Raw genomic sequence first — 15,665 nt, 5'->3', positions numbered from 1 at the left:
ATGTTTATTTGTTACTATAGCAACTGTTGAGGCAAAGATTGTTAGCACCCTTTTAACTACTTTAAGTGAAACTTTTCACTGAATGTATTAACCATCTTAATACACTCAGGATGTTTTTCTGTGTTATGTGTACTTACAGTGCATGTCCTGCATAATTGATTCACCTTTAATCTCAGTTAAAGGACATCCTTTTTAAATACTACTGTATATGTATATGAATACTGTGTGTTCACATAGTTTAGGACCCTGAAAAGGTGAAGGAATGACAGGGTAATCCATAAATGAGTGGGGTCCTTTTTTCTCTGCCTTTGTCTCTGAGCACCTCAGTTAGCGATATATGCAATGAAAAGCCCCGGGAGCTCTGGTGGTGAATCTGTACAGAAAGCTGACTGACAGGCAGCTTTGAACTGTCTGACATTTTGTTCCAGCGTTAAACGCAGGCTCCCGATAATTGCCCCTGTTCACCAGCGACAGAGCAACACCAGATTAGATGACAGCGGATATGCAGAGCACGGATGAAAAGATGATGAAAGCGAGGAGGAGGGTGTTCTCTGAATGAGTGAAGCCATTTCCACTGCGGAATTAGATAGTTTTCTTAAATTGGCTTGAAAGTGAGCCATTGGCTAAAAACATGTGATAGACTGTTTTCGGTGGTGTTTGAAAAACTGCTTGAAAAAAGAGGGGCCGGTGTGCAGTGCCCACGCACACAAGAGATGTGATATTTTCCTCCATCGATTTCCTGCCAGAGATTGAGCTGCTGTGGGAAAGTCTGCAAGTGGTGTATGTGTGTTGCTATTTCATCCTCTTTTTAGAGGGGTTGTGTGTGTTGTCTGACACAGACCGCGGAAGGTGCAAAAACAGATAGAATGACTGCAACAAGTTGAGTCATAAACTTTTGTTGTGATTTTAAAGAAGTATATTGTAGTTGTTCTGTTGTTTCTTGTTGGTTTGTTTGTTTGAAATTCTAGAGGAAAATATGGATGATTTACATCCCTCACCAGCAAACATTTTATACAAATTTAAAACTGTCAGCAAACATGTTGAAATGAGGGAAGTAGAAAGAAAACATGAAGTGAGTCCAAGAAACTTGTGTGTGTGTGTGTGTGTGTGTGTGTGTGTGATTGTTTGGGCAACAGTATGTGTGTCCTGGCGAGCATGTTGGCAGACTAGGAATGACAGTTTGGATCTGTGTGTGTTTGTGTGTGTGTGTGTGAGTCTGTCTGTCTGTTACGAGATGGGCCAGGCATGTGAGTGCCAGGTGGCAGCTCGCATCAGCAGCAGATTCTGTCTGTGTATCTGTGTGTGTGTGTGTGTGTGTGTGTGTGTGTGTGTGTGTGTGTGTGTGTGTGTGTGTGTGTGTGTGTGTGTGTGTGTGTGTGTGTGTGTGTTTGTGAGAGTGTGTGTGAGACTCAGGGAGAATCTTTGGCTTGCACACACGCACGTGTTTTATTTGAGCGCAGACCTCTCCCGGGTAGGAGAATGCAGTAATGACCTGCTGATCAAAGACGTATTTGCTGTTTATGTGATTTGGGCCACCTACACAGTAATGAGCCTCCACCTGGGAGTAGTGAAGAGAGAGGTAATAAGACACACCAGTGCAGGAGAGAATGGTGAGACCTCCCATAAGGCCTTGGCAGAGGGAAGCAACTGAATCCTTTTAGTGAGATAAGAGTTGGTTCATCTGCTCATCCTAGTGTAGCTTTGAGGCTAAAAGTGGGGTCAATACACTCTTTTCTATTGTTATTTTGTTGTTGTTGTTGTTGTTAGTTACTATATAGCTTCTTGCAGCAATAGAATGAAAATGTAATCAAATAAGAAGGTTACATTTTATGTATTATATTGTGTATTTAGTGAATAGTGTCTTTGTGTGGAGTTTGTGGGCACATAAAATCTATTTTAAAAGAATGTGGGTATTTTTCTGTGAAAGCAAACCAAAAAAAAGGCTTATTAATTATATGTACTTAGGACGCTTTGTATTTTCAGTGGGCATGATCTGTGTAGAAGGTAATTTTACAGTCGTTACAATGAGGTGCTTCCAGTTGAACCAAGCAAACCTGTTTGCACCTCTTAGTTGTTTCACACATTTTCTGCAGGAAATGTGCTTCACTCGTTAGCAAAGAACATGATGCAGCAACGACTGATGTGTCTTTGGTCTGTGGCGACAGGGTTCTCCTGGAGAGAGAGGTTCTGCTGGCCCTGGTGGTCCCATTGGTCTGACGGGACGCAACGGTCCCCAAGGGGGCCCCGGCCCTGCTGGAGAGAAAGGAGGTCCTGTGAGTACTTCTGCCCAACTCTCACTTTCTCAATCAAACATTTCTTTAAGAAAAAACATTGACTTGACTGCTGCAACACATCTTTGTTTTGAATGTTAAGGGAGAGAAAGGTCCCATGGGTCCCGCAGGTCGTGACGGCATTCAAGGTCCTGTTGGTCTTCCAGGCCCGGCTGGTCCACAGGGTCCCCCTGGAGAGGACGGTGACAAGGTGGAGTAAAGACTTTATACACTGAAATGCTGCTGTTAGTCATCCTGGATTTAAATATCAACCTCAGGGACTTGGCTTTGTTGAAAAACAAAAGAACACTCTGCACTCTGGTGAAAGGTAAAACAGATGGAGACGTCCCCAGAGTTCTACTTCAACATCTGTAAGCACCAGCTCTTTCATAATGAGATCAGAATGATGAAGTTCACCTGCAGAGTATTTCTGTGACACAAAGAAATACAATGATGACATAAAAAAATATGACACGTCTTAAACTATCTGTATCTTCAAAATGTCTCTAGAAGGATGAGGATGTTATTTGCATTTCTTTCCTCATCTACTCACTTTGGATGTTTTAACACACATACATGTATATGTATAGGTATATGTATATATATATATACGTATATATATATATATATATATATATATATATATATATATATATATATAGATAGATAGATAGATAGATAGATAGATAGATAGATAGATAGATAGATAGATAGATAGATATACACTGTACATAGAAAATACAGCACTCAATACACAAGCCGCACATAAACAAAATGTTTTTCTGTCACTCTGTTTGGCCCGAAGCCAATTACAATAACTATCATGACAATGTTGCATTCAGCACACAAAACATTAATAAACTGGATGCATTGAAATAATTTCTGAACACAAACAGATAAACAAATACATGTAGTGAAGTAGCCACACTGTTTACCCTCAGGCCAGCACATCACCACAGAGCTGCTTCATTACATTTGTAAACATCATGCCTCTCCGATCCAAGTCACGTCGCCCATCATACCATTTTGTCAATCATGGTGCCAATGGGGTTAGACGGGGAGCCAATCAATTAATTGCAAACACTCGCCCAAGGTCTTTGCGGGCCAATCAAATTAGAATCTCCCGAGAAATATTTACTGCTCGATCGTGGTAAAGGTGACACTCAAAGATATTGAACTAACAAAACATGAGAGTCAAAAGCCTTTCAAGATGGAAAGAAGAGATGTGAGTTCTGGTGTTTGTGTCACACTGCAGGGAGAAGTTGGTGGACCTGGACAGAAGGGAAGCAAAGGAGACAAGGGTGAACTTGTGAGTCTTTTTTTCCCCTTATATAACCTTTTTATATAACTATTTTTATATTAGGGTTTTGAATGATAATCCATGCTAATTGACCAAGGAACACTAATCTTGGCTGCTGCTGAAATTCTCCTATGAGCTGAATAAATCAAAGAACGCAGGTTACTTGGCAATGACTCATCGGAGGTTATCTTGCCCCAAACAGTCTGCAGCATGTAAAATATTAGCTGAAGTGCTGCTGTGTTTCCTAAACGCTTACTTAGTTTCCAATGAAAAATACAGTGTGCTCTGTTCTCATCTTAAGCCTTTGTATTTTACAAGTGAGTTTGGTTTCAGTCATCACAAGCATCACTTGGAATAAATTAAATGTAGTGATATGTTTTTCTCTCTTCAAGTTTTTCAGTGTGTAGGAGGATAAGCAGCCTAAGCATGCAGTTGTTTTCGTTTCATATCCATTGAGCTGTTGGTCAATGACAGGTCCATATTGTGTGTACTAATAGGTCAAACTGCAATGTAATGGTATCATTGGATGCAAAGTTAATGTTGTATCTTAATTGTTTACTGTGTGTAGTAGAAGTCCAGATATTGTTTACTTTTTGTATTTTATCTTGCAATAATTAATTAGGATTCCAGGAAACATTTATCAATATCTTATGGTCACTTGTGGTTTTAGGGTCCACCAGGCCCAAGCGGTCTTCAGGGTGTGGTCGGAGCTCCTGGTCCAGCTGTGAGTATCACTCTCTCTGTCCATCTAATGTCAACTTCTCCCCTGTGATATATTACAGTGCACTCTCCCTGCACTTTCATGAGTGGGTGTCACATTCACGAATGAGACATGCGATAAGAGAGCTGCAAATGACCGCTGGCTAACCCGTGCACAGCAACGCTTACTCAGAATTTCATTATCCCTTTTCACAAAGGTTTCTAGACTTTATTTGGCAGATATTAAATTTGTATTGGATTTTTTTAAAAAATCCTTTGCTTCCAACGTTACTGATGCCTTAAAAGATTAAGTGTTGTTCTTCTGAAACTATCCCATGAAGGGGTCATGTCTCTTTCTGCAGCACAATACTCACAGCACAATACTGTTATTTTGCAGTTAGTCGTTAGTGTTTTAATGAAATATGTAAACCACTCATTTTGTTTTTTACTTTCACCATCCCTGGTTGATGGCATGCTAGTCAGTTAAATGACTAGTTACAGTGTTTGGAGACATTGGAAAAGTGAACGTTTGAATCTTAAAGGACTAGTTCACCCAAAAATGAAAATTTCAGTCATACTCATCAGTATACGTATGAGTATACTCATACTCATACGTATGCTGATGGAAAGTACAGTAAACAGCATTGCAGCATTCTACTACACAACTGACATAGATGGGGATTTGTTTAAAATCCACCAGGAAATACAGCATAATTCAAGGCTCAGAAGTTTGAAGTTGATCAGCTAAATGTGTCAGCACATACAGTACCAAATCTGAAGATCGACCGCACCTCCAGTGTGTAAAAAACTCATACGTGGGATATCAGGCTTCCAGAGAACAGGATAACACTGGACGAGCTGTATGGAACCGTTTTCTTTTTTGTTCTGTTTTTGTTTGTTTTCCTTTGTTTTTGTTTTTTTATTGCTTTAAAAGGTCCCCTGCCACTTCAGTTGTTTAGGAGAATGTTGCAGTGCTCTCTGTGAAGCTCCGCAAATGTTTTGTGGACAGCAAAACTTCACCTGTCTTTCCATCAGCATGGATGGACTGTTCCTTATTCCAAAGTTGGAGATTGGTGTGACAACAAGATAGCCTGATTGGAAGTCACTTCAGTTTTACTTATATGGCCAACATTCACAAATGCTATTGCCTCTGGTGGATTTACAAGCTGTACAACACTCTCTGTACTGAGCCTCTTTATAGGAGTGAAACAAATCTTCCTTGCAAAAAGCCCTTTTAGCAGGGAACAAAATTGGAGAACAACCAAGGGATCCCTCTCCCAGGATGGACAGATATGGAATAGATATTGCATGTATAGAACAGACCAACAAAATCTCCAAATATATAGATTACCACAGTTCTGATACATGTAAATCCTGCACACTCTAATCCCTGGATGGGCAGAAATCAGCAGATCCAGCCAGGACAGGGATAAATTATTAAAGCCATATTACTATTTTACCTTCGCCTCTGCTGTCCAAAAAACTTTTGCTGTAATTCCCATTCATCTCAGAATCCGTGTCTTTTTATTTTCTAATATTACACAAATTTCGTCATCATGACTTTTACTTTTACTTATTAATACCAGGGTGCCCCACAAAAAATCTGTTCATCACATTTGTTAACAGCTTTGGTTTTGGTAAAAAAAAAAAAGAAGAAAAAAAAAGCAGCAATTCATCAATTACTCTGCAGATACTAATTTCGAATTTGTATTTTCTGGCAATATTTACATTGAATTAAACTGGTGACCTTCCAGCCTGAAAGCAGTCCCACAAACCATAACGATACAACAGTCCGTCAGTCATTAACATGTAAAACCTCTTGTGGCAGTAAGTTTAGCTGAAAATACTGCCTGGTATGCTGCAGAACATCCTCCACTCATCCATCTCATTAACACAACAGGAACAGTCCCGTTTCTACAATAGCTGATGGCCCGAGGGCAACTAACAGCTCATTGCTGTAAATTATCAGGCCTTAACAACCATTCTAGCAAAAATTCAGCATCTGCAGGGCTCTGTGGGGGCTATGATAGACTGGGAGAGATGGATTGCCGCGAGCAGGTAGTGCACCCAAGCTGAATAACAAATTATTTAACAGTTGTTTATCCTGGTGAGCCAGTCTGCTCATGTGTATTCATATCTTCACAACTGAGACCTGACTCGTGCTGTGTAGTTCCAACATGATATGCCCTTTGTATTTTTGCAAGTCCTAATGCTATTATTTTGACTATATTATCTACCACACCTCTCAATCCAGGAAAAATATAGGGGTTTGTAGGGAAATTGAACAATTCTTTTTTGCCACGACTCACAATAGCTCAGTCGCCAGTATTGTCTTCAAGATGCAACCTAGGTCATGCACATGGAATGAAAGCAGGGCACTACCAGGTGATGTTTAGATTAGATTTTTATTTCAAACATTATTTCATTGACAAACCTTTGTTTAAAAGATAAATACAATAATGTAATATCAGTATGTTGTTTAAGTGCATCATCTGAAAAAAATGTAAATGTTGTAAAAGAACAGTTGTTGAAATGTCAAGATATTGGTGTGAAAGTTTCTATCATGACATGAGGCATAAATCACAAAATAGCAACACTAGTTGGATTTTTTTTGATGATAATGATTTTAATTTAATTTCTGAAGACCATTGCCACAATATTATTAATTGATTGAAACCTTAATTGATGAAGAAAGACATCAAAGAATGCACTGAAATGCAAACTGCTTATTACAAGTTAAAATAAACATACAATAAAAGGAAAACCAAGTGAAATAGAGATTCAGACAGGCAATATCAGCCTAAACAGTTTGGTTTTAGGATTTAGTGTCTGCTATCGGCTGATGGTACTCACCATTGTTGGACAACTTAATGAATTACAAGAATCAAGCTAACCAGACAAGTTGGAAAAATACTTTATGCATTTTGGTCATGATGACTGTTCCAGATGTTCCTGCATGGTTTTCTAGTTATATTCAATACCACTGCGCAAAGAGCTCCACTGTTCTGTTCCGGGGAAGCTGATTGTGATTGTGTTGCGATGAATGACAAATTACGCAGCATTTAAAAATTCACACTCCACAGCCGCACACATTTCTAATTCCGCTATACCTGAGGAGCTGCTGGGTTCAGTCAGATTTCTGGCTTGTTTTGGTGAAAGTTAACTTTAGTCCACATTGTCTCCAGCCCTTCAGTTCAAAGCTGTACTCAGGCTACCTGTAATCACCTAACATTTCCTCCTTAACTGCTCTGCATTCAGTAGCAGCGCCTGAGGCTGCCTACATATCCCAGGGCTCAGCAAGAGCTCCACAAGCACTTTCAAGTGCTGACATGCGTTTGAACTGAAAACTCCCAGTTTGTCAGCACTTCACTCCTTCCCCTGTAGTCTCCCCTTTCCATCCTCTGTAGCCCTGTGCACCTCTGACTTCACAGATGAAGTCAGCATCTTTCACATACTCTCTGTACCTTATCCCTGTGGCTAAACTGTACTGTGTCCTCCCTGGTGAGGAGCTTTGGTAATGTGGCTGCTGTCTCCCAAGGTAGCCCAGCAGCACGGTGGATCAGTGGCTTGACTGGTTACCTTACTTTCGTACTTCTTAGTTTTGTGTTTGCATTTACATCAAAATGCTCAAATAGGCTTTACCTGGTCACAAGATTTTCAGGTCTAAATGGCATCTGAGTGTAAATGACTGGTTATGCCCTGAGACAGGTTGTTGACCCGTCCATGGTGCACGCTGGGAAAAGCGCCAGCCCCCCCAGTGACCACGAGTGAAAATATGTGTCTGTAGAGAATGAATAGATGGTTGAAATTGCCATGATATTGCCCTCAGAAAAGGCTGTAACTGTCTGTCCTAATCTATGGTTGAATATTGGCATCGACCCACCCTCTACCATGTGAGCTTGGATACACTCTATAACCTTGAAAGGAATTAAGAGGGCAAAGAAATCCCTTAAGAGATATTCCTCAGAGATACTTGTGTTTGTGGACTTGAAGCTCTGGCTAATTGGGATCAGAATAAAGATGTGTGGAATTCATGAACTTGGACCTTCTGCAGGGCAGCGATGGTGAGTCTGGACCAAGAGGACAGCAGGGTATGTTTGGCCAGAAAGGAGACGAAGGACCCAGAGGATTCCCAGGTTTGCCAGGACCTATCGGACTCCAGGTAAGGACAAATCAATTGTGCATCTTTTACATATACATACACACGCATGCGCGCGCGCACACACACACGTTGATCCTCTTGCTCATTCGTTAACACATGACAACGAGATCACGTTGAACGCAGCCTAGTAGGTATGCACATCGCTCTCCCTTCTGTCAAAGCCAACCCTGGTAGAATGAGTTCCTCCACACCCCTTAAACCGACAACATTTCATCTCTCCTTACATCATTTACATTACATCAAAACAGAACATAATTTATTAATGCAGCCTCGGCTCCTAATAACACTTTGTATTGCTCCGAGGCAAATAATGCTTCTTTTTTTTTTCCCCCTCAAGGACTTTTCTTAGAATAGACAGTTCGAAAAATCCATCACCATTGCTAACATTTTGCATTTGGCATTTTGCCGCTGTGCTAATGGTGGAGGGGGGGACCGCCGTTGGTTTTCCACTCAGACTCCATCATTATCATGCAGTAAACCTCTTCCCTGCAGTGCTCCCAGGCCCAAATAAGAGAGCTGGCAGCCTGTATTTGACTGAATATTTTTATCAATTCGCAGCATAAAATCATTTATCTATTGCAAATATGCCTTATTACAGACATAATACACAAACAGTATTCATTTCCCAGAGGATTTAGAGAAAATGGGCTCCATGTCTAAAACATGTGCAGTCAGGGGTTCTGTTCAAGGATGGAAACATTTTCTTTGTCTGGTAAAAATGGTCTGACCACCAGTACATCCTGCCTACACAAACATGGACTATGCATATTAAAGTCTACAGGGAAGAGTTGGGTTTGAAGGCTTTTACCAATAAACGACCTGCGGTTTTATTTTCCAGTTCAACACACATTGATCCGTGGCTATTTATCTTATTTTTAATGGAAGTGGATCAATCGAGATTGATTTTCTTGCAATCATGCACGGAGTGTTGCAACCAGTTTCCGTATTAAACTGATGCTACCTTTTGAGAGAAGAAATAACACATTCTTTCTTTTCCAAAAGAAAAGATAAAACAATGACTAATAAATTGCTCCCTTCTTTAATGCAGTGGCTACTGTTGGCAATCTTTTGGTAGATATTGCTGAGTCATCACTGTTATCAGTGACTTCTTCTTCTGCAATTGTTTCAGACCAGATGTATAACAAACATAATTAACAGATGTTAAATTTATAGTTAATTAAACTTTAGGTAAGTTATTTTAATATTAACAATCAAATGCTTTATAAACCTTTAATTAAATTCATTTATAAAACACAGTATTTATTAACCATTCACAAGATATTATAAACAGTGGTTGCAACGTTACAACAAACAGTTGATTATAAATGCTTAATAAAGCTAACGATGAAATAACTATTAACTAAGGTTTAATTACCTATACATTTGCCATTTATTAATATTGGTTATTACAAAGTGTTATTGACCAAATTATCATTTGGTCATTATAATGTAAACATCAACTGAACTGAATTATTGTGTTTACAGTGCATAACACACATACTGTATATCTATTCATGAGGGTAGTAACATACACTGTATAAATGTGCATACAGTTGCATTTACATAGTGACATGGACAGAAATACAAAAATAACTCTGTGAATGATGAAGAAATGTAATGTTTTTGCATTCATGATTATCTTGTAACTGCCACATGTGGTTACTGTTCAGCAAAGGTTACGTAGTCACACAGTATATTATGTCTTTGCTTTTGCCAGATCTTTGGAGTAACAAAATTCTCCTGTAAGGAAGTAAAACTCAGATCAAGACATCATTCTATGCTGCAGTATTCAGCTGTCATTTCATTAAAACCCCAGAGTGATAGAGGAGCAGAAGGGCAAAGGACTGGCTCATTTAAGCCAGCCAGCTGAAGTTGAAGAAACTTGCTTTGGCGGCAATAAATAAAGAAATCGGGACATTTTAGAAAATCTCAAAGTCAATTATCCAAGGACTAACTGGGGATGAAATTAGAGCGAAGCCCTGCTGGTCAATAGGGCCAGATAACGTTGTTATTAAGTGCAATTGGCTTTTAATTGGGCATAATGCACTCCATCTCCACTCTTTTAATTATGTTTGGCTAAGCTGGCCTTCAATAGATGGCAGCCGCCACTGCGAGCTCAGCTCTTCAATGCAATTATCTGTAGCATTAATGATTTTTGACTGTGGGGAATGAATGGCTTTCGGTTTGAAAGGCTTCCATCGTTTGGGGGCTGAGTTTGCTGTGGAGTTATCGGAGTCCATGCTGATTTCTTCAGATTAAGAGGTCAAGATGTGGACCCAGAGGACTGTAAATATCAGATTTGATATCGTCCTAATGGTTTGAAGCTGGAGTGGAAAATCATGAGTAAACATTATTGATTTGCTCTGATTTGTGTTGTGTGATGATTTCTGTGTGCGCGTGTGTGTGTGTGTGTGTGTGTGTGTGTGTGTGTGTGTGTGTGTGTGTGTGTGTGTGTGTGTGTGTGCGCGAGTGTTCAGGGTAAATTTACTTACAATATGACTCCCCTCTCCTGCCTTCTAATGCGTTCCAACATATATTTTACAAAGAAGCCGAGAAAGTCCGGCATTAATCACGTTGGCCGTCACTTCCAAACATTATACATGAAATAAGTTGATGCTTTATTTATTTTTCCTTTCTCACTACCCTCATGCTTTATTACTGTGACTAAAGTCCCAGTCAGGATCTGTTATGAATTAGCCCTCTCTGCCATCGCAAAGGTACAGTAAATCAACAAAATGGGCTGAAACTACACATATATGATCACGGTGATTGATATCCACGTCACTCGGATTTTACAGCAACTTATCATTACCGCTGCTTTCCGCCCACCTATTGATTATGCATGCTCCATCATCGGGGACTAACTAGCACAACAAATGATGACCGCAGTTATGCAGATGCACAATAAGCTACAATAGAAAGTGAGAGCTTCTTCATTTTAGTTGCACATACAGTACACCGTCCCAAGTTGTGTGGTAACTGTTTTGGTCGAACATGATTGAATCCCAAAGCTGGATAATACACACCGCCCGCGCTGCCCCCATTGTTTCCACCTTCCCTTGGACATAGATGGATGGAGCTCCCACCCTGTAATTTACACAGCCTGATTATACCCAAGCCTCCCATACCCTTTAATTACAATAGGTGTCCTTTTTGACTAATTGTGTGTTTACACTCAGGGGTTCTGCTTGTATTAGTGCATGCTCCATCACATCGCCTCCTCAAGCTCACTATTCAATACACATCGTCTGAAATTGCCTGTTAATGAGCAGCGAAAAAATGCATTTATGCACCTGTCTGTGGATTCCTTTTTTAATGTGCAGCATTGTCTCAGGTGCTGCCTCACATGACCTTTTTTGCTTTGTTCTGACGGATGTTTGTCTTCTTCGCAGGGTCTGCCCGGCCCTCCTGGTGAGAAGGGAGAGAACGGAGACGTCGGCGCGATGGTGAGTTTTCGCTCTTTTCTGCGTCTCTTTTGCCCCGTTGCTGCGATTCGCATTGTTTTCACGTACAACCCAGTGAGGTGGGAAATTGTGCTGATGGATCTGAAGTCTTGGCTGGTGGCTGAGTTTGGCAACCCCACGAGCCACTTGACAGATGCTTTTGAAGTCTGTGGAAGATGTATTGACACAAACACTCCTGCTGGTGAGAGCTTTGAATGCTCTATTCCAATGCAGTTTTTATCTGCTAACATTTGTTAATTTTTCAATATAGAGAGACTAACAGTACTGTCAGTAGAGCTCTAAAAGGGAAAGCTCAGTAGTATCATGTGCAAATACTGTATGGGGGATTGATTTTCTGGTATACAGTCTTACTAGCACATTAGTGCAACAGAAAAACACCCGAGATTGTCTGTGAACAACTGATTGCGCTGTGAACTTTTGGAATCATGGCTTTGGTACACGGAGCACGGAGCAGATATCTGAGTATTATACATACTTAGCTCGAGTATCAAAGAGTAATACACAGGCTCAATGGTCAGTCACAGCCCCATTTCACAATACAGTTGCCATCAAACAACAAAAGTGGAAAGTCAGGGCAATGTTTCTTAAGACAATCAAATCTGCATTTCTCTAATAAGGTTACTAATGCTGCTTTTCTTTGCACAGCTGCTGTGTTTTGCCAAACACTATTACAAAAGGAAAATATAACAGCAGGCAGTGTGTGACAAATGACTGCAGCGGTCCGTCCTGACTGCAGTATACTGTACTGAAGACACCCATGTGTATTCTGCACTTTTTCTTTACTTACTTCCATGGTATATTTAGTTGTATATATTGTTTTTTGTGTAATTTTTATATCATCTTATAAGTGTGGAGAGAAAATCAAGCTGGTGGAGAGCGTAAGGAAACAGGAGGGAACGTCGCAAAAACACATCAAAACACATGAAACACGAAAAAAGTGAAATGACAGGACCATGACATCAGCAGATTAATCATCAATGAAAATATCAGTTGCAGCCCTGCACATGGTTGGTTAATGTATCTTATACTGATTCAGGCTCTGATAACTACTAAAAACAAATATTATAGTGACGTGTGATTATTCTGGTCGAGCATGCATTAACTTTGTTATCTGCAGCATCAGAAGAAAGCCATATTATACTACTGTATACTGAAGATTACTACCATCTTTGTTGACAGGGTCCACCTGGTCCTCCAGGCCCCAGAGGTCCTCAGGGTTCCAGTGGAGCCAACGTAAGTTGGATTGTTTTTATGTCTTTGTTTTTTTTTTTTCTTTTTGAATACACATTTTTTTCTTACATAATTATTTATAATTCTTTAATAATTTCTAACATACATTCTTTGGATAATCCCTATCGGTCCTTATTCTGCGTCATCCACAGGGTGCACAAGGTCCTCCTGGTAGTATTGGCTCAATGGGAGGTGTTGGTGAGAAGGTAAGAACGTGCACAAAAGTCTAAAGTTTCTTTCTACTCCTGCAGGAAACAGTTTTGATTATAATAACGTGTAAAGCATAAAACATGTTGAGTGTTTGAAGTCGAAGATGGAAAAACAATAGTACTGAGCTGGCGACCTAAGTCGGCTGATAACACTCACTGGATTGTTTTCACACATTCATGCTCACTTTCACCATGTTCCAACAGGGAGAAACTGGTGAAGCTGGCAACCCGGGAACACCTGGAGAGCCTGGTATTGGGGTAAGTACAGTATCATGCTGAAGTACCCCTCATCTTATTTCAGAAAGCATTTTTTCACTGTCAAGGGCACTCAAAATGCCTGGCTTCACACAATCCAGTCATATAACTCATCATATATGGAAAGTGTCCACCTGTGAATATGTAAGAGTGAAGCTAATTAACTTATGTTTACAATTTGACACTTCAGCTGTGGGGGCTGTTACACTCTTAGTGTTTCACCTCCATATTACTTTAGGCTGATGTGCAGCAATGCCAGCAACCTGAGGGCTTTTCAGCAGATAATTAGCTCAGCAGCATTTCGACACCTCCTCTGTTGGTAGTGTCATTAATCTAACCTCCTGTACGAGTCTAATATTAGAGGCAAAAGTCAAAATATCTCAGGAATTATTCAGTCCGACAGGAGTATCACAATAGCTGGGAGTTCTTCACAAAAACACTTTGTTGTTTAATGTCTACAAAATGACATCATGATGCAGCAAATAAAGACGTCTCATTTTTACTTTCCGGTGGTCTCAATCATGATAAAGTGCCACTGAGTCCAGGGTAAGTGGTAGACATTGGTTGCGGGGACCAACGTGGCCTCACCTGAGTAATGGGTACTGGCCAGTCACCCTCCTTGAGTCCATCAGGTCGTATTGACGTATCCATCTGCTGCCACGTATCTGTTTACAGTGACAGATAGAGGCAGTGTTGCACGTCGCATCAAGGTCAATTTTAAAGGTGCCACACTGGCATCGACTAGAGAAACGCTCTGCTCTAATGGGCCAAATAACGATTCTGGGCTCGTAATTATGTTCCAACTGCTGCTCTGACTCATAGCCAACACTTGAAGACACTGATGCTGCTATTACAAGAGCAAGAAATGGTATTGTAATGATAAAACTAATTAGTGTGATCATTTAGTAGGATTTTAAAAAGAAACTCTGAAGCAAATGATCGAAAAAGTGCACTTACAGGTTTCATCTCAGTGTTTTTATGAGGCTGTACGAGCTAAACTTTGAGACAGTTTGGTGCATGTTTTGAAGCCAGTTGTAGTGACAGATTTGATGGCACATATGTCTTGTGGCTCATTTAGCATTCTGTCATCAAAGTGGGGTGGATGGCACTCATGCGGTCGTCACGATGACAAGTGTGATGTGTTTCTCCTCAGGGCCCCAGAGGAGAGACTGGTGAGAAGGGAGAATCTGGCCCACCCGGGGCTGCTGGACCCGCCGGTGCCCGCGGACCCCCTGGAGATGACGGTCCCAAGGGTAACCCTGTATGTCAGCTCCACTGCCACACACACAGTCATGACTGATTCATTATTAGAGCTGTCAGCAACAGAATCACCGTGTCACATTTCACAGTAGAGCTGTCTGCCTGCCAGAGTTGTTGTGGACATGATGTCAAATATCTGAGTCGGGCTCAGTCTTCTTGTCTCGGTCTCTCTGCAGGGTCCTGTCGGCTTCCCAGGAGACCCCGGTCCCCCTGGTGAGCCTGGTGCTGGTGTAAGTGCTACAATTTATCCCTCAATCGATCTTATGCTTACTTTCAGGAAATAATACCATTCAGTGACTGTTACGTTAGTTTTCCTACAGTTTAAGAAATAATGAAACACCTAAAACAATCAGACCTGTGTTATTTATTTTGTTGAGTTATCTACATACATTATCCACAAAGTTCAGACTTTTCAAGAATGTTTTAACATGCACAAAACTTTCACACAGTAGCTTGATCTTGAACATTTATCCTTGAGTCAAGCAGATTTTAATAAATACGAATATCTGGGGGAATTAAATCAAAACCAATAACAGTTGTGTTGTTCTTGATTTTCCCATTTTGTTTGGACGGATTTTGTCATTGTTTGTACATATTTTTTCATTTGATATAATGTATACCCAACTGTGAGCATGAAATAGCTTTGCAGTTCAGAATGATGGCTGACTAATGTCATTTGTCGTTTTTGTATTTTGTTTAGGGTGTTGACGGTTTACCAGGTGACAAAGGAGATGACGGAGAAGCTGGACAGCCTGTAAGTCTTATATGATCTGTAGTAAAGAAATCAGAGAAATCAACCAGTCACATTCTGCAGCT

General features: G+C 40.5%; 1 protein-coding gene across 2 annotated transcripts in view; it reads left to right on the top strand.

The window, feature by feature from the left end:
- The window catches only part of LOC119011056 (collagen alpha-1(XI) chain-like), an 88,107-nt gene that overhangs the window by 59,743 nt on the left and 12,699 nt on the right, over positions 1-15,665 (top strand). For both annotated transcript variants that reach the window (XM_037083844.1, XM_037083845.1), the window contains 12 exons: positions 2,166-2,273; positions 2,374-2,481; positions 3,526-3,579; positions 4,241-4,294; positions 8,324-8,431; positions 11,824-11,877; positions 13,075-13,128; positions 13,278-13,331; positions 13,539-13,592; positions 14,743-14,850; positions 15,026-15,079; positions 15,550-15,603. In XM_037083844.1, the coding sequence (XP_036939739.1) occupies positions 2,166-2,273; positions 2,374-2,481; positions 3,526-3,579; positions 4,241-4,294; positions 8,324-8,431; positions 11,824-11,877; positions 13,075-13,128; positions 13,278-13,331; positions 13,539-13,592; positions 14,743-14,850; positions 15,026-15,079; positions 15,550-15,603 (864 nt within the window). The remainder of the gene's footprint in view (positions 1-2,165; positions 2,274-2,373; positions 2,482-3,525; positions 3,580-4,240; positions 4,295-8,323; positions 8,432-11,823; positions 11,878-13,074; positions 13,129-13,277; positions 13,332-13,538; positions 13,593-14,742; positions 14,851-15,025; positions 15,080-15,549; positions 15,604-15,665) is intronic.

Source organism: Acanthopagrus latus, chromosome 21 (assembly GCF_904848185.1).
Source record: "Acanthopagrus latus isolate v.2019 chromosome 21, fAcaLat1.1, whole genome shotgun sequence".
In the NCBI taxonomy this organism is placed as follows: domain Eukaryota; kingdom Metazoa; phylum Chordata; class Actinopteri; order Spariformes; family Sparidae; genus Acanthopagrus; species Acanthopagrus latus.
The sequence above is the reverse complement of the archived record's forward strand: the minus strand, read 5'-3'. Positions and strand labels throughout refer to the sequence as shown.